General features: G+C 52.8%; 1 protein-coding gene across 1 annotated transcript; it reads right to left on the bottom strand.

Moving 5' to 3' along the window:
- Positions 1–1,991: 1,991 nt before the first annotated feature.
- On the bottom strand, positions 1,992–23,221 carry LOXL4 (lysyl oxidase like 4). The gene is made up of 15 exons (XM_070432552.1): positions 23,147–23,221; positions 18,146–18,460; positions 17,416–17,594; positions 16,133–16,338; positions 14,520–14,558; positions 14,149–14,368; positions 13,151–13,334; positions 12,819–12,973; positions 11,948–12,115; positions 10,773–10,935; positions 8,284–8,527; positions 7,069–7,184; positions 6,037–6,173; positions 5,523–5,634; positions 1,992–3,497 (listed from the first exon to the last, which is right to left on the bottom strand). Exons 2-15 carry the CDS (start codon positions 18,426–18,428, stop codon positions 3,427–3,429), a joined length of 2,277 nt encoding a protein of 758 aa, XP_070288653.1. The 5' UTR covers positions 18,429–18,460; positions 23,147–23,221; the 3' UTR covers positions 1,992–3,426.
- Positions 23,222–23,365: the final 144 nt, after the last annotated feature.

Here is a 23,365-nt window from a genome sequence, read left to right as displayed (position 1 = left end):
GCAAGAAGTAGTGTTTCGTTGTGCTTTTAACTAAGGCATTAGCCTCATTTTTATATGATTTGGTGCTTGTGACAATGATGGATTATTAGCATTGCCTAGAACATGGTGGAGTCAGGCTTTTTTCAAACATTCCTCAAATGACACTGGCCTTGGGTCTTAGTCCTGACATACTATCCCTGCTTCTATTCTGGTCTTGGGAGCCCTGTCGCAATTTCTCAGCATTGTTTTTTTCAATCTCGGTCCATTCTGAAAGTGTCCCTTGTTTGTGTGTAATGCCTCCAGTTCAAGTTTGGAGGATTAAATCTTTTTCTTGACCCTCAGACCCAGTGCTTAGACCAGTGCCCCTCTCTCTGGCTTGCAGCTGCACAGCTTGTGCTTTGTCATCACAGAACGGACTTCTCTAAGGTAGGCATGTGTAATGGGAAAATGTGGCTGCATTTGAAAGGAAGTGCAAGGAATTATAGCCAGGCTTCCTACTGAATTGTATACCTCTGAGGTATAGTTTTGCTCTGTGTTGATTCTTTAGGGCAGAGAGTGACCTTGAGCAGTAAAAAGATGATTGCCACTATCACTTGTCTTTGAGGAGACCTCCACTTTCTTAAAGTATTTTAGTTTTAAATGGCAATATTAAAAGTAACACTGCCCCATGTTTATTGCCCAGTTTTCTTGTAGTCCTCATAATTGCTAGAAGTTACTTTTGTTTTCTCTCTAGTGCTTTATACTAGGTGGCTAGTAGCTTGTACATTTTTTTTTCTTTCTTTCCCCCAGCTAACAACCATCCACCTCTAACTTTCAGATTTATCCTTATAACCAGACCCAGAGAAAGGACTCTTTTTTTAGCCAATATTGAAAACTATAGAGTGCTGCTGCTTCTACCCTTAGTAGAGAGTGTGTTTTTCATTATCTTTTTCTAGTAGTTGGGATTGATGTATAGTGGCTAGAGGTAAGAGGTCCTGCCATGGGCCAGCATGACTACATTGAGCTTGTCCAGATGGGAATAAAGTCTTTGGCTATATCTAAACCATGCCTTCACAAGCTGAGCTAACTGGCGAGCACCCTGTAGCTGCCACTGACTCCTTGTTAGATGTTTGAGAAGACACAATGCACTTTGCTATGCATATATGTTGCTTCATGTATGTTGAATGTCTGCATCCAGGATTACTTGGAATTTATAGTAAAAAGGTACCTTCCCCTTGAGTTTGGATATGCTCTGCATAGAGCAAAAGTCTTTGTAGAATAGAAATAATGTAGGCTTCTGAAGTTCCTAGCACTTTAGTTTCTCAGAGACTAAAGTATGCTGAGATGAAAGTCTTCTGACATTTTTGGTTTTGTCTGGAATTTGGTGGTTGGTATTCTGTTAACATTCCTCATCTAGTTATAAGTCATGCCAGCCACCAGTCTTCCCATGCCCTTCCCTTTCAACTCAGGTGTAACAGGACAACCCTTGTATAGCTTTTTCCAAGAATTAAAACTGGCTGCACCTATCAAACATGTGATGTGGGCAGCAAGACTGAGACCAGAGCTGGTGGCTGACTGCCTGGCCTACTTTTCTGGCTCTCTTGGAAACTGGATCCAGCCAGAACCTGTGGGTAACCTCCCTGCCTGAATCTAGCCATCAGTCACCACATGCTCCCCCACTAGCTGCACATTCTTTCACAGACCATTAGCTGCATGTGCGAGTATAATGTTGTTACTGTTTGGGAGATGTTTGCTGGCTCCAACAGGAAATCAGTCCTTCCCTTGTTTACCTAAACTGCTGTGCCAAAATATAATGCTCCCTCTGCCTAATGAAGGAGATGAGGGAGTTGAAAAGAGAGAAGGTAGAGGAGAAGGAAGAAAGCATGTCTTTGTATTCATAGAGTGTACCCCAGAGCATGTCGCTTTTTACTCTCTAAGGAGGGGGTGGCACTCATGATATGGGGAGGGGGGAGCAAGAGTGGGACACACTATTGTAAATCTGCATCCATTTATTTAGACTTTGCAACCTCAGTTATAAAAGTTTACAGTCCCTGGACTTGACCTTCTTGCCGCCTACCCTTCATCCCTTAACCTTTCTAACCCATGTTTCAGCACTGAGCCTGGGAGGGAATTGGGAAGCAGACAGTAGGCTGATATCTGATCAGAGAAATGTAGTGGGGCTGTTGTGTGCCCGGTGCAGCCTGGTCATCAGCTCAGTGGGAGTGAAAGGAGTGAAGTTGGTGCACTGGGAACTGCAAAGAATCACAGTCAGCCTTGTCTTTGTAACAGTCAATAGTGAAAAACCTTTATTGGCACTGGGCTGTCAGACCTGTAAGGATCATCTTTTAAGTGTGTCTAAGTGGAGAAAAGATTAAGAATCATGTCCAAGAAGACCCTGGGATTTTATACTACCTGAGCAAGAGCATATTGTAGCTACATCAAGAAGGGTTGGTGGCCTTTCCTAGATTTAGTCTTTAACTAAATTAAATGTTCCCTCATAGTCTCCTCTCCCCCACTCTACAAGACCTGTCTTCTTATTCCTACAGAGATGAGTGGCTTATTTGACTGATGCTCTTTCCATTGCAAAAACGTATTCAATGCAAAGTTCACTTCAGAAACTTGGTTGAGACCTGAAATTTAGGCCAGTCCTGAGATGCACAGTGATCTTGAGGGGGACATTTTGTTGCCTGCCCAGGTTTATGGCATATAGTTTTTCCTTGGCAGACTTTCTGCTTTTTTTCTTTTATTGCTCTGCAGGAAGGCCCTGTCTGGTCACTTCTGCAAATTTTGCCCCTTCTCAAGCACTCAGCAACTGGTAGTGTTGGCCCATCAGGAGATCAGGGGATGCCTGAGGCCCACACTTCCAGGGATATTAGAAACACCCATATGTACAGTAGGATAAAGGTAAGGGCCCTAAGGAACAGACAGAGTGGGCAGGTGAGTTCTAAATGAGGACAGATCAAGCAAGGCAATGAATTCACAAACTTCTCTGCCAGTTGTGACATTGACACAAATTGTGTTGCTTTGATCTGCTTGCAGAGAGCTAACCCCACCTCCTGTGTATTGCCCCTGTCTTCTACTCCTCCAAGACATGTGCAAAGCACTATTTAAGGTGGGGGACTGGACCATAGTCCATCCCCAAGGAACTGATTGCTCCTGACCCAGGAACTCGGGGCCAAAATCCAAGAAAGATTGGGTCTCCTTATGCAAGAAGAGCTTAGCTGCACAAAGCCTGGAGAGTCATCGTCCATAGACCAAAGGCCCTTAGGGGACAGGCCTAGAGCCATCCCAAGGGAGCAGTACCATCCTGGTTTGGTGATCTTGCCATCAAAAGGCTTCCTGAGCAATTCTTGGCGCCCCTTGGCACTGGCCCATTTCCCTCTGAGTCAGGGTTCTGTGAAGGGCACGGCTCCAATAAGCTGAGGTATCTGGTGTGTGGGCAGCAGCTGGCAATGTGCAGTGATGGCTTCAGATGAGGTTGTTCCTCAGACGCTGCTCCTGCTCCAGGGAGAGCTCTGCATTGGCTCGGTATGAATCCCCTGTGGGCCAAATGAAAGCAGGTAAGTGACCAACCCACACAGTCTCATCCTTACCCTGACAGCTTCACAAACACACAGACATTCTGCTGACCTCATGCTTTACATCAGGTTGGTCCTGGGCACAGACCCCAATTCATTCTATAGAAACAGACCCTGACAGGTGTGTGGTTTCAGGGACATTGGGATAAATAGGCTATTGGATGGAAACAGTTGTGCTGGTTACTCTCCTTTGCCCCCTCCAGATTCAGTCTCTACCCTGATTTGTCCTCTCTGTGCCCTGGAGAACTGACCCCTACATTGCCTCACCCTGGATCTCCTCCTCTGGTTTCTGGTTGATTTAGGTCAGTGGAAAGCAACAGCCAGGGATTGAGGGGGTGGAAGGAGAGAAGGGGGGTATTTCTTCCCTTGTTCTGGCAGCGATGGTCTACTGTAACTCCCGGCCAGGTTCTCCCTCATCCACAGCTCTAGCTTTCATCTGGCTCCAGGATACCCTCTCCCCTTCAAGCCTAAAGGTAGTTAGTTTTCCACTCTTGCTTATCCCTGGATGTCTCAATGCCCCTTGTTTCCTTAGTCTTACTCGCACCTCTATAAATAGTCTTTATTAAATAACTTCAACTCTCATTCAAGCATGCTGTCTCTTCTGCAGGAACACTGATCAGAATGGTATTGTTTTTCTTTCCTTCCTCACTGTCCTGTGCCTTGCAGCCTGCTGCCAGCATTATGGAGGATCTCCATATGCACAGCGTCAGATTGCAATTCCTGATTCCTCTCACACTCCTGTCTCATTGAATGGCTGCGAAGTTGACTCAGTCACACATATGCAAACCTTAGCTATTTCGTCTTCCTCTTCTCATTGTCTTCCATCTGTTATCAGAGTTATCTTTTGAAACGTAAGTCTGATGTTTTTGCCCCCTTGACTATAATTTATTAATGGTTCCCAGAAGTCCACTGGATAAAGTCTATTGTATTAGCAGGAACCATCACAAACCTCTGCAGTCAACCTTAGTGGGTTTGAAGTACAATAGAGAAAGATTCTGGGGTGGTGATTTCCTCACTGTCTTACAGATAAAAAGTGGTTGGAGTTGAATTTGGACTCAGAGAAGCCTTTTATAAGCCAAGTCCTATGCTCTTCCTCCTACTCCTCCCTCCTTGACTTCTGTCCCTCCTTTGAAACCCAGCTCAAACATCACTTCCTTTGGGTTGTTGCTTTCTGTCTCTGCTTGTTCAACATTTAGTTCATACCAGTTTGGGGTACTCAGTAGTATTGGGGTTATCCATTTGCATGTCTGCTTGCCCTATTTGACAACTGTGCATCTCCTATATATGTTTCTAGTGCCTGGCTGAGTGTTCAACATAGACAGAGGTCTTAGTAAATGTTTGTTAACTGAACGGACAAGTCTGCCCCACCCCACATACTACAAGTGTGGATGTGAACACACACAGCCCATAGCAAATACAACCTTTTTAAAACTTTAAGATGGAATTGCTCCCTTTCTTCATAGACAAGTAGAGCAACCACCTCCTTACTCTGCCCCCCCTGGATCATTGCTTCCTCTTTTGTCTGATACTGCCAATCCCACAACTGCCCTGCGCCCTGTTGTGCATGGTCCCTCTTTGGCAAGCAGTAATCACAGCTGGAGGCAGATCTGAGGGACTTCTACTTTTGCCTGTGAGACAGCTTACGATGGAGGCAACTAATAAAGACCATATGAAAGGGAGGGAAAAATAATGAACTGGAATAGGGAAATCCTGACATGGCTTGAGTAACAGGAAAGACTCTAGGACAGATGGAAACCCGTTTACAATCCAAACAACCTTAGGACAAAGGGATATAGAAAGAAGTAGCTATTGGGTGAGGCTTGATAGTCTGATTAGTTTGTTCTGCAAATCTTCCTGTGAGGACGTCAAATTCAGCTCTGTTCCACACCTAGTCTTTTACACACACCTTCAAGTCACACAGTACATTTGGAGTCTTCCAGATCCCCAAGCCCATAGAGGGCTGGTCCCCTAGTGGCTCGCAGTTACCTGTGTGGCAGTTGTGCAGCCAGACCTGGTGCCCATTATATTTGCAGCGGCATTGCATCATGTTGTTGGAGAAATCAGACTCTGCCACCTCGTATTTGGGGTTCACAACCACCTGGAGCGAGAGGAGGGGACAGCTGAAAACTGGTGATTTGACTCCTGAGCTGCTAGTGACTGGAATAATCCTTTACATTTTGTGTAGTTCTACAAAGCATGTTTATATTCTTTAATTAATCCTCACAGCCACCCCAGGAGATAGACATGAATGTCCCTATTTTACAGATGGGGACTGAAAAGTCACGACTGAGAAGCTGTGACTGCCTGTTGAATCAGGACTCAAACCCAGATGCTCCAGATCCTAAGTCAGTGTTCTTTCCCCTGTAGCACACACAGCCCCTTCGAGGGCCAGACCTGTGGGAGACCTTGACCTTATGATACTCTTTTTTTACCTCAGGGAAGCTTTTGGAACTTCTGGAGGAAATGGGCTTCCTGTGGGGAGTCCCATGAGCCCCCTTACCTGAAAAATGTAGTCCCCGGGCCCCACGTCTGTGATATCCACCCACTGGCAGTCAATGTCATGCCGGTAGGTGTCCCAGCAGCCAACGGTCACTCCCTGTTCTCCAAAGTTGGCACATGCGTAGCGCCGCTGCAGTCCTGTAAGGAAGGGTACTGCGTTATTGAGGCACTGGTTTAGGCATTTGGGACTACGCACTCTGCTAGGTCTTTCACATACTTTATTACATAGTCTCACACCAGCCTTACCAAGCAGGTCTTACATGCAGTCAGATTAACCTGCCTCAGTATCAGCCAGAGATCCGGCACTGCAACAAACCCCATCTGTGACAGAGGTTCTTCCTTTGGATGCTCTAGTCCAGTGGTTCTCAACCTTCTGGCCCTTTAAATACAGTTCCTCATGTTGTGACCCAACCATAAAATTATTTTCGTTGCTACTTCATAACTGTAATGTTGCTTCTGTTATGAATCGTCATGTAAATATCTGATATGCAGGATGGTCTTAGGCAACCCCTGTGAAAGGGTCGTTCGACCACCAAAGGGGTCTCGACCCACAGGTTGAGAACCGCTGCTCTAGTGGAAAGCCTTGTTGGCCTAGGAAATGTGGTTGGAAGATTCCAGCTCTACTGAGCTACATTTGTCCCTCCGTCCATCCAGCCCTCAGGAGCCAGTGTTTACCATGCCTTTTCCTAAGGGCTAGGAATTGTGGGTATGCAAATAGGAATCAGACAATCCATGCCCTCAAAGAATTTAGCAGAGATGAGACAGGTCTGCAACTATTATCTGAAATAGGAAAGTATTAAGTATTTTAAAGCTGGTACAAAGTGTGGGGTGGGAATGCAGAGGAAGTAGAGACCTTCCACCTAAGATTTCAGAAGGTAGGGAATCGATCATTTTGAAATGCCTTGCATGCTGACAGTTGCCAAGCCAGAGTCCCCAGGTGCCAGGGGCTATTGAGCAGGGCAGAGGGGAACCTGACCCCAGGAAGGGTGATGACTATAACAGGAAGCGGATATGCTGACAGGAAGCCACATACCTGCAGGGCAATTTGTGTCCTCCAGACAGAAGCTGGCCTTGTGCCCTTCAGCCACCTTGGAGCCATTGAGAGTGAGTAGGTCATAGTGGGTGAAGACCTCAATGCTGTGGTAATGCCTGTGGAAGGGGCAGAGCTGTCAGTCTAGCAGCAACAGAAGAGGGTCCTCTCGGGAGAAGTTGGCAGGGAAGATTGAGGACTAGGCCCCATCATTACCCAGAGGAGAATGTTATAATAGCAGGGCAGTGCCCTTCTCCCAAACCTGAGATTAGTGACATATGGCCTACCCTCTTGGCTCCCCTGCCCAGCAGCAAGGCACAGCTGCCCCATTACCTAGGGTCTTACCCAGGTGAGAAGTGAAGCCTTTGCCCTGGTAGCCTCCACGGGCCAGGCCTAGCTTCAAGGCCTGATCGGGAGGTGGAAGGAAGGGGCACTTCTAGGGGACCAGCCTAGGAGCTGAGCTGCTGAGAGGGTGCTAACTGTGCTCCCTGTCAGCCTGGGAAATTGCTACCATTGTTTCCAATCCAGTCCTAATGACAGCTCTCCATGCTGTAAGGAAGGGAGCTTATTATCTCACAAGGCCAAGTCCGAGTGGTTGCCCATTCCTCTCAGCGTTCCCCACCCACGGCCGTGTCCTGAAGAAAAAAGCCACTTTTCCATTCTGCTTTGTCACAGGCATTGTCTCTCCTCCTGTCTGGGCTGGGGACTCCTGATAGGAAAGAATGCTCATTGTCTCCTTTTAGCTCTTCTTTGGGGACCTTGCTTCGCTGCTGCAGAAACCAGCAAGCTTTTCCTGCAGAGCCAGCATCCTGAATGGGATGTCTATTTTGGGTCTGCAAGTTTCTAGGAGTCCCCACTTCACACGGCTTTTAAAGACAAGGCCTCAGGGCCCACATAGAAAAATTGTCCAATATCATCCTAAAAGAGACCAGCCCTGGTGGCAGTAATGGCTCTGTTGGATGTTACTGTGGGAAATGGACCCCATGAGCACCATCAACATGGGCACATCCAGGGCCGGCGAGAGCAATGGAGAGGGTGAGCTGATGTTGCTGGGATTCCCCATCGCCTCCTGGAGGCAAGGTCAGTAAGGCCTCTAGGAAGGAGGCTCTTACCCAGAACACGCACCCCTCCCAGGAAAGTGTGCCTGAGGCCAGGCAGGTTTGGCCCCTGGCCCCTGCTCTTTGTCCCTGTAGAGTCATGGCACGGGCGGTCACTAACATGTGGCACTGGTGCCAAATCCAGCTGTGGCGGCCTGTCTTGGGACGGAAGTCAGCCCGGCCCAGGTTGAAGATCTGTGAGGAGAAGCGCAACAGGCGCCGGTGTCCGTAGGGCCAGTCCATGTGGTCAGCAGACTTGGAGAGGCAGTTCTCTTCGTGGGCGCAGTAGAGCTGGCTGAGTGGGCGGTCCTCCAAGTAGGCCGTCTCCTGCACTAGCTGGGCGTTCATCACAAGGTCTGGAGCACCTGCACCGCAGAGGACATGTGGGGATGCACAGGTTGGAAGGCAGCTGTTTGGGCTCCCTTGGTAGGCTTGCCCCCAGACTAAGCTCTTTTGGGGACCCCAGAGGGTAGGGTGGTTTAGGAGTCAGGAGATGTGAGTTCTAGTCACAAAGGAACAATCTATTGCCCTAACCCTGGAGGCAGTTACAGTGTCAAGGTTAAGCTTGCTGGCTTTGGGGCCAGGCCGCCTAGGTTCATGTCTTGGCTTTATTTCTGGCTACACCATTAACTAGCTCTGTGAATTGCTTAACCTTTTTGTCTCTCATGTTCCTCATCTGGAAGACGAGGATAATAATAGTGATATTAATGCAATAATACCTGTAAGGTGCTTAGATCATTGGGCTGCGATAGGCATGTAATTGATGTAAGCTAGTATTTCTTTTGTAAAATGCTTCTCAGCCTGTCTGCCTTTGTGTCGCTTAGCTCCGATAACCTCTCAGTAAGCGCTGCTTGGTTACCTCCGCTCAGTCACTCTCTCTGGGACTCAGTTCCTTCAGTGTAAGGGTTGGGAGAGGGGAAGGGGGGCAATTGGGAGGGTTAATCTCCAAGCCTGCTCCTGATCTACCATTCTGGTTCATTCTGCTGCAGTTCCTAGGCCTGCGCCTTCTCCACAATCTCTGTTCTAACCTGATCACTCGCATGGGTGTTCATACCAGGGCATCCTATGCGTTCCCCTCTGAGGCATCATGGCCATTTCTGGTGCTTTCCTGTGCATAAAAGTTTAACGTGCTGGAGCCTGTGTCTTGATAAACTGCTCAGTGCCTCTCACGCTCCCTTCCTGCCACAGCGGCTCTTACCCTCCTGGGAAGCCACATGCCTCCTCTCATTGCTGTCCCCCGCGTGTGACAACACAGATGTGGAGATCCACAGCTGTTGCCATGTAACATCAAGAGAGAAAAGTTGCCTGTTCTCAATGCTTGTCGTGCAAAAACAGGGTTCCAGTTCAGATTTTTGGCAGAGGCATCATATGGGTGAGCCTGTGCGCTGACTACCCTGCGATGGAAACGCCCTGAGGGTGGGAGTGGGGAAACGGCTGGGTGGCTATATGATGCCTGTGCTAGCACTAAAAATGCACTGGAAATTCCTGGGGTATGTTTTGGAGAGAGCCAGGGTGTGTCCCAAAGGAAAGAGAGAGCTTTCGGAGAGAATGAGAAGAGAGAGTAAAGGAAAGAAAGAAATGAGAAAAATCACAGAGGACGAATAGGGTGGCCACAGAGGCAGCAGGAGGCTGTGCTAAGCTATTGTGAAGCTTCAAGTGTGTTTAGGAGCAGAGCTGCCATTCCCAAAAGGGGAGTGAGTGGGGAGCAGGCCCCCAATGTGCCGTGAGCCTTGGTGTAGGCTCACCCCGGTGTCCCATCACCCTGCAGGGCAGGGTGTGCTGTTAGGCCCAGTGTTCTTCCAGGTTCACTGGACAGAGAAAGCCCTAAAGCTCACTGACAAGGTTAAGGATGTCTTGGCATTGAAGCCTGGTTGGGAAGAAGGTCAAGAGGCCACTTGGGTTGGTGCCAGCCTCTAGCCTTTGGACTAGATATACGTAGTTATCTTGGCACAGACCTGGTCGGCAGATGTCAAACAGATGCTGCTGCCCCTGGAATCAGTGCGTGGGACAGACTGATGCCTGAGAATGGTCTTGGCCTGTAGCCTTTTGGATGAATCCCAGAGCTCAGGAGAATACACAGGGAGTCTGAGGCCCACATGTCCGCACACTTATGTACCCTCCACAACAGCTTTCAAACTTTTCCCTTACTACAAACTGCAGTAAGAAATATATTACATGCCATTAGTACACATATACATAATTCCAAGAAAAAATACTGCCCTTACTAAATGTAACTCATTCTGTTGTTTTCTATTCTGTTTCTTTTTCTTTTTTAACTGTTAGTCATGATATGAACATTGGAAAACACTGTTGTATATCCTTATATTTTCACACATTCTCTGTTTTAATTCTCACAATGACTCCATGGAATGGGCTGGGCAGAGTTGGCCACCCTGTGTGAACTGAGTTGGCCACACACAGCTGATAACTGGCAGAGCTGGTACTCCAAGTCCAGCCCTCCTCCCACTCCCATCCTGCTGACCTGGAGCTGGGACCTACCTTGATAGCACCCAGCCTCAGAGCTGTCCCTGAGGGAGAGAGGTGTAGGCTTGCTTTGGGGGGAGTCAGGCCTGCCTGCCCCACGACCCCATGGGCCCTCTCGTTACTCACTGTCTGTGCAGGAGACTCCTGCTGAGCCCCGCCCCGTGCTGTGGGGGCAGTGCACTGGTCCATGCCTTTGACACTGCTGCAGGGCCAGCTCTGTGCCTGAGCAGCGCACCCCGCTCATCACCACTTCTTCGGCCCCCGCTGTCCCCTGCCAGTACCAGGTGTCCTAAGAAAACAGCCAGCATCACCCAGTCAGGGTTGAGAGGTCCCATCTATGACTTGGACCTGTCAGAACACCCCCACCATGCTGTGCCCAGCCTCAGCCTGGAAACCTTTAGTGATGGAGCAGTCCATGCCACTTTGGACCCCTCTGATAATAGCCATTTCTTCCATGTAGGGATGCAGCTTCCACATCCCATGGCCCTGCTCCCATCCCTCTCCCACCTGGCAGCCCTCAGCTCTTTGAAGAGGAGGGTCCTGTTCCCTTCCTGCCCGCCCAGGCGGCCTGTCCCAGGTCCCAGCCCCAGATGGTCAGCTGTGCTCAGTGTTGGCCCTGGTTTGCCAGGTGAGGTGTGCCCAGCATGCCCGGTAGCCAGCACAGTGCAGTTGAAGAGGTTTGCCCATTGCAGTTAAAGCCTCTTGACTTTGTTGCCTGGATACCTTTTGACTCTATCCACTTGTTTCTACCAGGACTGCCACTTGCCTGGTCCCAGCCAGCATCATTTCCCACCTGGGCTACGGCAACACTGTTTCCTGAACATGTTTCCCTGTAGTCACATTAGTCCCCACCCCAACTGTCTGCCGAAGAGCAAGGAAGAAATCTTTTAAAAATCTGCACTGCAGGCTTTGAATGGTCTTGCCCCTGCCTCCTCCACCTTCACACTTCACATCACTCGCCCTTACTAGCCACACCCCGGTCCCTGATTTCCGCTGCAGAGTGGAGCTTCCTCTGGCCACAGGACTTTGCATGGGCTGTTTATTCCTCTCCAGCTCGTCTGCCTAACTTCTGTTTGTCTTTCTGCAGACACAATCATGTGCCTGTTGTGTGAACGTTGTACTAATGACTGTCTCCCTCCCTGGGCTGACTGCTCTATGAGGAAGGATCTGTCTTCACCACAGCATCCCCCAGCACCCAGCATTACATTGGCCCACTTTCACTCAGTAATTGTTGAATGAATGAATGAATGAATGGTTAGTAGCTTTAGCACAGGAAGTTTGGGAGCAAGACAGGGACCTACCTTGATAGCATGGCTGGCAAAACCCAGGCCGAGCTGTCGGCAGGTCACCATGGCTTCGGTGAGCCCCCAGTGGTCACTGCACACGGTCCCCCAGCGTCGGACCCCATTCACCTCCACCTGCACCTCCACCACACCCTCCTCGGGGTTGCGCCCGCCAGCCAAGCGCACCTGCAATGGCCAGAGGTGTGTGAGAAGCAGGGTGGCCTCAGGAGGGGGAGCTCGGGATTCGCAGGCCAGCTCGCTGTGCTGCCCTGACATGACACTTCCCTCTCTGGGTTCGCCCTAATGTCCCTGTCTGCTCGAGAAATATGACTTAAGCGCCTGTTCCCGGGGCTCCTTTTCCAGTACTTGCCCTCCTCCTATCTGAAATCCTACCATTAATGGCGACTCGCTAATTGCTGAGGATTTCATATCAACCGTCCCATTCACAGTGACCCTGTGAGACAGTTACCCATTTTACAGAAGAGAGAACCAAGGTCAGAGACTCAGAGACTTGCCCACCGTCCACATTAGCATGACAGTGAACTCTGATCATCCTCGAAGACGCCCAGTGCCACTCCCCAGCTGACAGCCCTGCAGCCCTCCGCCCGCTGCACCTTTCACCTCAACTTTACAGGGATCCAGAGAGAGTGTAATGGGAGGGACAGCCACCTAGAGTTCCCGCTGTCCTGAGGGGCTGTGGGCCAGGCCAGGGCAGACTCGGGAGAGGCGAGGCTCTCTAGGCTGGCTCCCAGGCAAGGCCAGCTGGGCCCAAAGCAGAAGCACTAGCTGCCTCTCTCGAACCCCTCACCCTGGCTCCATGCGGCGTCCTGGGGCTATCTCAGGGCTTCCCCAGTCCTCAGCCTGAGGCCATGCCCAGGCCTGAGCTCACCTGATTCTGGAAGCCCATGTTTGGGACATTGCACCTGACAGCAGCATCATTCTCATGTTGACAACCATTAGGGGACCCGTCCAGGGAGGGGCATTCACTGAGGGTCCGCTCAGATCCCTTGCAGCGCACCTCACTCATGTGGATGAGCCCCAGCCCTACAGAGGGAGGGAGAGAAATGCCACTGAGGCTCCATCTCTGCAGCCCCACAGCTGTGGCTTCCCCCCCACAGAGGGGGGGAGTTTCTGTCCTGGGCCCGGGCACCCCAGGACCACCAAGGAATGGACCAGTAGCACATCCACGCCCCTCCCCCCACCCCAGACTTCCTCGCTCACCTTGGCCCATCTGGGCCCCAAAGAGGACCTCCCGAGCAGAGCCAAAGCCAAGCTGGCGGCACACGACGCTGGCGGAGATGAGGTTCCACCCGTGGTCACAGACTGTACCCCACTGGCGGTTCTTGAGCACTTCCACCCGGCCCTCGCCCACCTGGGCCCCGGAGCGGAGGCGCACCCTTGGCTCCTGCTGGGCAAAAACCAGCGTCAGGGAGGGTGAAGGAGGAGGGACGGGCTGAGCCACTGTGGGCGTCCGGGCCGGGGCCTATAAGCTGGGCAGAGACACTGACTCTGCCCATAACTATTACCGTGAATAAGCTGTTTTTCTCAACCTCCCTAAGAGCCACCACGATATGACAGTAAGAAAAGAGCCTTAGGAGTGAGTCCCTGCGCTTCACAACCCTGCCACCTGGTCACCAGGCCAGTTCCTGCCTCGCGCCAGCCTCTGCTTCTGTGTCTTTTGGTGCCGAACTAGATGAACGCTTCCCAAAGGGATCCGTGGAGTGGTTTTAAAGACATGCAGGGACATGGCATTAATTAAACTGTCTCACAGAGTAGGGAAGCTATTTCCGTTGTGATTCTCTGCCCCTCCTTCCTTTCATCTGGAGACCACCTCCTGGGTGCTGCCCTGCCCTGTCTGTACCACCTCACCAGCACTTGCTCGTTGCTTTTTATAACAAAGGGCCAGGCTCAGGTTCAATATGGGATATAGCTACAATGTAATTACTGTTTTTATGGTTACCTTCTATTCATAGCAGGTGATGTCAGTCTTCCATTTATGGTAGGGTTATAAACGGTCCCTTTTAAATACATCCAGGGTACCACCACTCTGTGCACCGATCGATACCTCCTTGATAGGGGATTGGGGATAGGGGATAGGGGATAGGGGCCGCTGTCCCTCCTCCTGCCTGTCGTGGACTTCTCACCCGTCCTTCCCAAAGGCAGGGTGCTGCTGAGAGGGGCCTGTGCCTCCCTGCCGGGTGCAGGCACCCAGGACCCACCTCTGCCCGGGACTCCTTGCGTCCAGGCTTGGCCTTCAGAGGGCGGAAGCGGGGCCCTGCCACACAGCTGACCACAGCATGCATGCCACCCAGGCAGGCCGGCCGCGGCTTGCCCCGAGCTGGCGCCACCTGCACCTGGCAGCTGGCTATGTGGGGCTCCGTCCCCAGGCAGTTGACCCGGTGGATCCAGAAGGAATTCTTCTGGGCCAAGCTCTTCAGCCTGGAAGACAGGGAGACTGCGGGTGGGGGAGGGGTTGAGGGAAGCTCAGGACTCAGGAAGGCAAGGCATTGGGGAGGGGGGAGAGGGGAGGGGAAGGAGGCCCTTCCTGCCACACCCCTCTGCCACCCTTCCCCAAGGGTACACTCCTCACCTAAACCTGGGATCCCTCATCTTCGAATCCCAGACTTTCCTGGAGGAGAGAAAACAGTGGGGAGTGGAGTGGGTGCAGAAGTCCTACCCGTCACCCTGGCTCCTCCCAGTTGTCCCTGAGTCTGCACCTGAGACTTCACAGTTTGAATTTTGCCCACAGGTCCTATCTCAGCGCTGAGCTTCACAGCAGCCCTAAGAGGTGACCACCTCACAGATATCAATGACCTCCATTTCACAGGGAAGGAAAGCAGGGCCCAGCACGCTCTCTTGACGTATCAATCCCAACGTGGGGTCTCTGTTGCACTGGGCATCCCCGGGGCAGGCAGCTCCCAGCTTGCCCTCTCCCCATGCCAATTGGAGGGGCATCTTTAAGGAGCACCCTGAAAAAGGGACCCAGGGAAGAGGTCCTCTGGGGACAGGTGGAGGTTGAAGGCCTTGCTGGTGGCGGCTGCCCACCCAGAGGCTATAATCAGGGCTGCCCTCATGGGTGGTAAGCAAGTCAGCCAGGCCCAGATGTGCAATTACTAGGTGGGGAGTCAGGGGCCCCCATGTCAGTCACCCCCAAGGCTGGAATCGAGTGGATCTTCAGGACCAGGGTCATCTAAGTCAGAGTCACAGGACAAAGCGACTAAAAGTGGTTGGGGACGGCAAGGGTGGGTGACTCAGCTGTGCTGTGGGAGATTCCTCCCCTGAGGAGAAACAGTCTTCACTCCACGGAGCTGGGAGAGCTGCCTGGCCGCAGACGGGCTGATGCAATCCTGTGACAGCCTGTCACGTTTCTGACAGAGGATTTTATGTCTGTGCTCCACCCCACGCCTTGCTCACACACAACCCTGCTGAGGCCTGGCTTGGATGAGAGTTGAGGAAATTCACTGGGCAAAGTTGAGACAGTTCCTTGCAGGTTGGATAGCTGAGGCTCAGGTGCCCTGCCTAGGCCCCACCGCTAGGTAGGCAGAGCTGAGACCAGAACTCAAGTCGTCTGTCCTTGCGGGCAGCATTGTAAGGCTCTTCAGTAAAGTCTACTTTGTAAATCGGGGACACACTTTTACATTCCATTGTTTTTATGTGGGAGTGTTCTGTGCTATTCTTTTTTTTTTTTTTTAAATATATTTTATTGATTTTTTACAGAGAGGAAGAGAGAGAGATAGAGAGTTAGAAACATCGATGAGAGAGAAACATCGATCAGCTGCCTCCTGCACATCTCCTACTGGGGATGTGCCCGCAACCCAGGTACGTGCCCTTGACCGGAATCGAACCTGGGACCTTTCAGTCCGCAGGCTGACGCTCTATCCACTGAGCCAAACTGGTTCCGGCTGTGCTATTCTTTGTATCGGTTAGTTTCTGACTGTTTCTAGGCATCTCCCAATGTTCACCCTCACCTTCCTCTTAATTATTCTGTGGGATCCATCACCCAGGAGATCCAGGAACATTCCTCATTTGGGCCAGTTTCCCGCCCAGTCCCCACACCCACTGAATGACCTGCCATAGACACACCCAACCCTGCCAACCTCACGGTCCTCTGCCAGGTCCCATGTGTGTCACACGCACACACTCACACATGCCACTGCCCTGCAAGCCCGCCTCCCCCGCACCCTCCCGCAGCTGACCTCCTACCTGTAGTAGTGACTGTTGACAGGTACCTCACTGGGGAAGCCCAGCATCCCGCACACCACCTTGCTGTTGTTCCTGGTCCAGCCCTGGTCACACACCTGCCGCCAGTGGCCCTCGTACTTCACCTCCACAGCTCCCTCGGTCACTGGGCTCCGCCGCTTGGCACTGGCAAGGATGGGCTTGAGCCGCACCTCCTCCAGCCGCCGGCCCTGCAGGGTGCATGGGCACCGTGGGCCGGGATTCCTGCCCCGCTGAGCCCACTGCAGGTCTTCGTTGGGGGAGCTGGGGCTCAGAGCGCTTAGAGATCACCCCACACAGCCCCCTCACAGGACAGGCCGGGAAACTGAGGCCCAGACAGTGGGAGGCATTCGTCCAAGGCCACGTGGTGAGCATGAGGCAGAACCTTGGTGTGTTTAGGGTCCTTTCCTCACTCTAGAGCAGTGGTTCTCAACCTTCTGGCCCTTTAAATACAGTTCCTCATGTTGTGACCCAACCATAAAATTATTTTCGTTGCTACTTCATAACTGTTATGTTGCTACTGTTATGAATCGTAATGTAAATATCTGATATGCAGGATGGTCTTAGGCGACCCCTGTGAAAGGGTCGTTCGACCGCCAAAGGGGTTGCGACCCACAGGTTGAGAAACGCTGCTCTAGAGGGAAGCAGGCAGGTCTGCACCCTCCCTGGGGTCAGGATGGGAGCTCTTGGAATTGGGGGGCTTCCACCAGGCATAGAAGAGCCTTCCTGCTCCACTAGGGAGATCTGAGGATGGTCAGACCTTGAGACCGCCAACAGGATCCTTTGGCCCAGGAGACCCCCACCTTAGCCCCGGGGTGACTTAGACCATGGTGAGCCCCCATCCTGGCCTGCAGCATGTAGTGGGCCAGGCCCTCTGGCAGTGGATGGTAGGAGCCTGGACCTGCCCTGCCTGCTCCTGTTGTTTGACTTGGGCTGTTTTTAGCTCGGGGTTGTTTGTGCCGGGAAGAGGCAGCAATTGTGGCCGGGCTTTGTGGGTGAGGCAGCCCCTTGCCTGCCTGCTGCCTCCCTTATGGGGAGCAGCTTCAGTGATTCCCAGCAGGCCCAGCCTCTGGTTCCTGGCCTGCCCACGCCCCCCCCCCCCCCAAGCTGGGACCCTCTGTCCATGCACCAACAGGAGTCGGGGCCAGGATGCTTCTCAGCCCAGGCTCTGCTCTCTTTCCCCTTCCTCCTCCAGGTTCATTACCAGGAGGCTCCCTGTCCCCTGACCCAATGCTTGGCTCAGGCCAGGGCCTGAAAAGCCTCCTCACCTGGGGCCCAAGGGCATTGGAGACTCTCTCAGAAAGGTAGCCGCGCTGGCGCTGGGGTTGGCACACCACCCCGACGTCCTCTGAGTGGCTGCAGTCACTGACACCCCAGCCATTAGACCCGCACTGGCCCAGGGAGCTTTCTGTGCCCACACAGCGCACATTGTCCAGCCAGATGGGTCCTGAGGGGGAGGGGACAGACAGGTGATGCCCAGGGACCAGCACAGAGAGACAGGTCATGAGTTGTGCCTCCTGGATAGTTATAAACTTTCCTCTTTAACTCTGAGCAGAAAGTGGGGTGGAGAGAGGAGAGGATTTGGTTCTCTTGGGATTTATTTATAACCTGCTTACTGCCTCCTCTTGGCATCAGGTTCTGTAGAGTCTTTTTGGAAAATGCCAGATCGGTCTAGTAATTAGATTAACCTGTTCACCCATTCATCCATCAATCTAGTCATGCAACAACATTTGTTAAGCACCCACTGTGTGCCAATCACTATGTTCAAGGAAGTTAGTTGAGGGGCTGTGATCATGGCAATAGTGGTGGCCTCACTGCAAGCAAGAATGGGAGGCTCAGAGCAGGGGGCACTTCAGCTGAGGCCTCATGGAGGAGGTCATTGGGCTGGGAATTAAAGGACAGGTGGGATGTTTTTTTGTAGGAGCCTCAGAGAGCCCAGCCCCTGAGAGAAGCCCACTACCATTTCCTTGTCATGTTGCTTGGCAGCTTGTCACTCACCCTCCCCTGGGCCATACTTGGCACTGTGGGCCCAGGTCAGGGCACCCTCAAAGCCCAGCTGGCGGCAGGCTACTGTGGCCTCCTGGAGAGCGAAGTCGTCATCACACACAGTGCCCCACTGGCCCTGGTACAGCACCTCCAGGCGGCCCTCCTCCGGCCTGCTTCCTGGGCCCACCAGCCGCAGCTTTGTGGTACCGGGCGACTGCGACCTGCTGAGAGGGGCCTGGCCCAGGAGCAGGCACAGCAGGAGCAGGGAGAGGGTAGCCGGTGGGGACCACATCATGGTGACTTCACGGACAGCTGAGGCCAAGGCACCTGGGGAATGAGTAAACAGGACAATGATCACCACCTACCTCTGGCCTCAGGCAGAGACAAAACATGGCAGGGCCCCTCCAAGTGTGTGCATATGTGTGTGTTGCGTGCGTGTGTGTTTGCTGGCACTGACTGAGTCTGGGCTCTGAGGTTCATCAATTTGGTTCAAACCCACCATTCATTAGCCATGGGACCTTGAGTTTAACTTTACGGAGTCTCAAACTCCTCACCTGCAAAGTGGGGATAATAATTCCTATCTTGCACTGTTGTTGTGAGTGTTAAATAAAACACTGTATGTAAAGTGCATAGCACAAGCCTATCACATGGTAAGTGCTCAGTAAACAGTTATTCTTGATACAGTTTTATATGTAAACTAGAGGCCTGGTGCACGAATTCATGCACAGGTGGGGTCCCTCGGCCTGGCTGGCGATTGGGGCCGATTGGGCCAGCCGGCCAGGAGGAGGGACCGCAGGAGATTGGCCGGCCGCGGGAGGTTGGCTGTGGGAGTGCACTGACCACCAGGGGGCAGCTCCTGGGTTGAGTGTCTACCCCCTGGTGGTCAGTGTGGATCATAGCGACCGGTTGTTTGGTCACTTAGGCTTTTATATATATAGATAGAGGAAGTGACTTACCCTTGGAGTCATGGGGGAGACCCCAAGGACCAGAAATATCTACTCCAGGGGAACTGCCCTCACCTGCCTTTTGACATTCCCAACACCCTAGCCACCCTCACCACAAAAGGCGCATGGGATGCTGGAGCAGAAAGGGTCATTTGAGGGGAGTCTAGGCCTCTACCACTCATTTGCTGTGTGACTTGGGGATGCTTTTTAAACTCTCTAGGCCCTGATCCTTTATTTTGAAAGTGAGGAGGTTGAACCAATACAGCAGGGGGCAAAGTAGGCTTACAGTTGTTTGTATGGAAAATATACAATAACTAAGAAATAATAATAATAATAATAATAATACAAGAATAAACTGTGTTTCCCATATTCACAACTCTAAATCTACTTTTGCCCCACCCTGTATTGTCTAATATCTCCTTGAGCTGGGAAGTCTGTGATATCCTTACGCCCTTGCTCTAGGTCCTGCTAGGTGCGTGATTTGTACACGGATTCAACAAACATCTGTGGGATACTTGCTTCAGGCCAACTATTAGGTCAGGTGCTGGGACACTGACGTGAAGATGTCAATGCTACTCCCCGCTCTCATGAAGCCCAGAGAAGAGGAGTTAGGGGAGGCTTTCCGAGAAGAGGCAGTTCACTGGGGCCTTGTTAGAGGAATGAGTTCTCCCAGATGGGAAAACTCTGCATTCCAGGTACAGAGAACAGAATGGGTAAAGGAGGGGAGAGGAGAAGAGGTGCAAGAGAAGACGGGGGACAGGGTAGAGGGACAGGCTGGGCCAGTAGATCAAGGGCCTTGTGTGTCACAAAGGGTTTGTCCTTCATCCCGCAGGAAGTGAGGGACCCTGGAAGGGTTAGGCGGTGACCATCCACCAGAGAGAGGGCTCCTGCCTTCAGGAGGCTGTAAGCAGATGCTCTTTGAGTCCATAACGGGGATGAGGTTGGGGCTGATCCTCTCTCTCTCATGTGTTAGCAGCCTTGGGCCTGGGACTAGGCTTGGAGAGGAGCATCGAGGAGAAGGTTACAGTGGATTAGAGCTGTCAGTGTCTGCAGCCATCAGTGCCAAATTCCTCCATGGCCAGGCTCTGCTGCGGATGGGGCTGAGGCTGCCTGGAGCGGTGGGTGGAGAAAGTTGGGTTCTTGGCTCCCTGTTCAGGCTTGCACCAAAGAGAGCATGTTCTCGGGGTGGGGGTGGGGGGGGCCTGCCACTCTGTTCCCCACAGGCTGGTATTTGCTGAGAATCGCTCATTCCTTGCTGCACCCAGCCCCTCTGCCATCAGCTGCCCAGCCTGCTTTGGCCAGCCCAGGACTGGGTAGAGTGGGCTCTAGGACGAAGCTCCACTAAAAAGGGGAAGGGACTTTGTGTTGTGCCCCTGGTGCCCAGAATAGAGCAGGTATGGAGGTGGCACCCAGGAAATATCCGTGGTTGCATGGATTTGAGGTGGCATAACTCAGCACTCAAGTGTACAGATGGAGCCAGACTGCCTGGCCTCGCAATCCACCTCTGTCCCTTGGTGTCTGGGTGGCCTTGGGCAAGTGGTTTAGTTTCTCAGAGCCACAGTTTCCTCTCTGTAAAATGGGGATAATAATAGCACCTACCTTGTAGGATTCTTGCCAAGGTTAAATGAATGAATACCTCTTGACCCTTAGGTGAGCAAGCTCTCAACTGACACATTAACTATTAGTAACAGCAACTATAACAGCTGCTATAGCACCATAGTTTGCTTCCAGCTCCTCTTTGGATAAAGAAGGAATGGAGGCCACATCCTAACTTGACAGCAAGTCCCCGGGACCCTTCTTTGCGACATCCTCCAGCTTTGCCTTTTTTCCCTCTGAGCCCAGGTTCTCCTCTCTCCACTTCCCAAAGCCCTGTGTTGCCTCCCTCCCTTTCTCACTGCTGAAGCCTCTTCCTGCCCTGCCCCTCCTGTAATTCCTTTCCAGACCTACACACTGTTTTCTTCATGTCACTCCCCACTCAGGAGCCTGGGGGCGGAGGGGGGGGGCTCCCAGCTGGCTGTCACTGCCTGGGATGTCCCCTTTCCCTCCTCCATCAGCCCTAAGCGGGAGGTAGGCAGCTAGGGACTGAGCTAAACTGAAGTCACTGTGGTAGGGGCCTTCCACAGATGATGAGAGAGGATGGGAAGGTGTTAGGACTCAGTGGTCACCATAAGAGAGCATGTTCTCAAGGGGTGGGGGTGGGGGGGGGCGTGTCTGGCCTGAGAAAGTAGCCTGCTCCTTTATCCCAGGAGTCAGGATGCTCCTCACTCTGCCACCAAAGTGTTATGTGACTTGAGTCAGGCTCCTTCCTCTCTCTGAGAGGGGGTGGCACTAGAGGGTCCCCCTCTGTAGGACATGCTCTGATGGGCTGTGGAGTAGGTTGGGCAGGTCTGCCTGTGGCTGATGTCCCACAGCGTCATGGAGGTCTTATTAGAAGCTGTGGACAGTCCTGGACCAACAGGCTCCCTCCCCTCCAAGGGGACACCCTGAAGGCAGGGATGGGCTCCTGCTGCAGGACCTGGGTGCGAGGCCAGGGTAGCTCCCTTCCATGAGAGCTGCCCAGGGGAGTCAGGTGCAGGGGGCACCCTCTTCCCAGCCCTCCTGCCACTGCAGGTCCCGCTGCAGTTCTTGCTCGCACCCAACTTGTCTCCTCACATTCCCCAAAGTATCCTTCAATTCCCAGCCGCTAAGCCTTGGCTCCCACTGTTCCTTCTACTTGGAGTGGCCTTTCCCTCTACTTCAGCTTGTTAGATTCCTATAACACCCAGCTCAAAAGCTACCCCTCCATTCAGCCCTCCCAGGCCCCACCCTCCGAGCACTTGGTGTGTTTGCTTCCTGCCTCCACAACCGGTATCCACAGTGTCTCCCATAGCTGGTCCTCCAGGGCCGAGCACAGAAAAGAGGACCAGGCTGAGGAGCCTCCCTTAGCGAAGGAAACAGCCTCACACGGCGCTCTTTTCCCGGGGAAGGAAGAGACAGAGTGAGAGGAAGGCCGGAGTGGGGGTTAATAATAATTATATAATACAGAAGTACTTATTGAATACTTATCTCCTCTGCAGATGAGAAGATGAGGTCCAGAGAAGCTAAGTAACTTGCCCAGCCAGGTTTCAAACCCAGGCAGCCTATTTCCAGAAGCCAGGCTCGTAGCGTGAGGGATGGAGGTTGGAGGAGGAGGGGGAGAGGGACGGGTGGCAGGGAAATGAATGAAATTCCACCCTGTTCCTGGTTGATTTATGACCTGCTGAGGTGTGAGGGCACTGGGGTAGGTGCCAGCACCGAGTGCAAACAAATGACAGACCCAGGACCCTGCCAGCTTGAAGCAGAGAGGCACCTGGTGCAGGTGCTGGGAGGGGACTCGGCACCTGCCCCCCTCGGGACTGGGAATGCCCAGGGGTGCTCAGGAGGTAGCGGTGGGGATGCTGCTCTGGTGGGCACCAGCCTTGGGATCACACGACCTTTTTGCAAATGGGGTGGGGCTTCCCCTCTCAGCGCTGACACCTTCCCTGGGATGACGGATTATGTGACCTGAAGCAGTGCCAGCAAATGGTCTCTGAGCCCTACCTGTCCAGCCATAGCACCTGGGAGTTGAAGCCCTCAGCCCAGGCTGCATCCCCTGCCCACCCTTCCCCTTCCCCTTCCTCTTCCCCCTCGCTAATCAGCCCTGATCTGGTTAGTTGGAGAGCCTGGCTCTGCCCTGCTTCGTAGTCCCCCAAGTCACAGAAGTGACATCTGAACCTGCCTTGCCCCTTCCCCTGCCTCCTCCCGGGTGAGAAGACAGAGATGGTTACATTCAGCGCACTCACAAACAAGACACGCAGGCACCCGAGGCCAGGGCGGGCCTGGGGCCAAGCTTCCGAACTTGGAGACTTCCATTGGAAGCAAAGGAGACTTCCAAAGGAGACTTCCTTTGGCGAGCGACTGGGAGCTAGGCTGCCCCATCCATGGGATCGCCATCCCTCCCAGCTCAGCCTTCAGGAACCCTCAGAGGCTTGCAGACCCACAGAGAGAAGGAAGCAGACAGACAGACAGGACAGCTAGACAGACCCAGGGCCAGGGTCAGGCGGGGGCTCACCAGCTGGAGCGCAGATGGTCCGGGACTGGACTGGGCGGGCGCTGCGGGGAAGCAGCGCTAACGGGCCTCCTGGGGCGCCTGGGGCCCTTTTATCCTGCTGGGCCGCGGGCGCCCCCCACCCTGCGGGCGCGGAGGAGGCCCCGCCCCCGAGCGGCCCTGGAGGAGGCGGGCGCCCCGCCCCAGGTCCCCCCTCCCGCCCTATGTCCCCCCCCTTCCCGC

This window comes from Myotis yumanensis, unplaced genomic scaffold, assembly GCF_028538775.1.
Source record: "Myotis yumanensis isolate MYYU_CA2020_CCGP unplaced genomic scaffold, mMyoYum1.0.hap1 SCAF_13, whole genome shotgun sequence".
NCBI classification, from domain to species: Eukaryota; Metazoa; Chordata; class Mammalia; order Chiroptera; family Vespertilionidae; genus Myotis; species Myotis yumanensis.
This window is presented reverse-complemented; position numbering and strand designations above follow the sequence as displayed.

Excerpts from the sequence above, each read along its gene's own strand:
- LOXL4 (XM_070432552.1), bottom strand. The coding sequence starts at position 18,428 with ATGATGTGGTCCCCACCGGCTACCCTCTCCCTGCTCCTGCTGTGCCTG. Across the intron at positions 14,369-14,519 it reads ATGAGGGATCCCAGGTTTAG|GCTGAAGAGCTTGGCCCAGA; the intron begins GTGAGGAGTGTA and ends CCTGTCTTCCAG. Across the intron at positions 5,635-6,036 it reads CCGGGGACTACATTTTTCAG|GTGGTTGTGAACCCCAAATA; the intron begins GTAAGGGGGCTC and ends CTCTCGCTCCAG.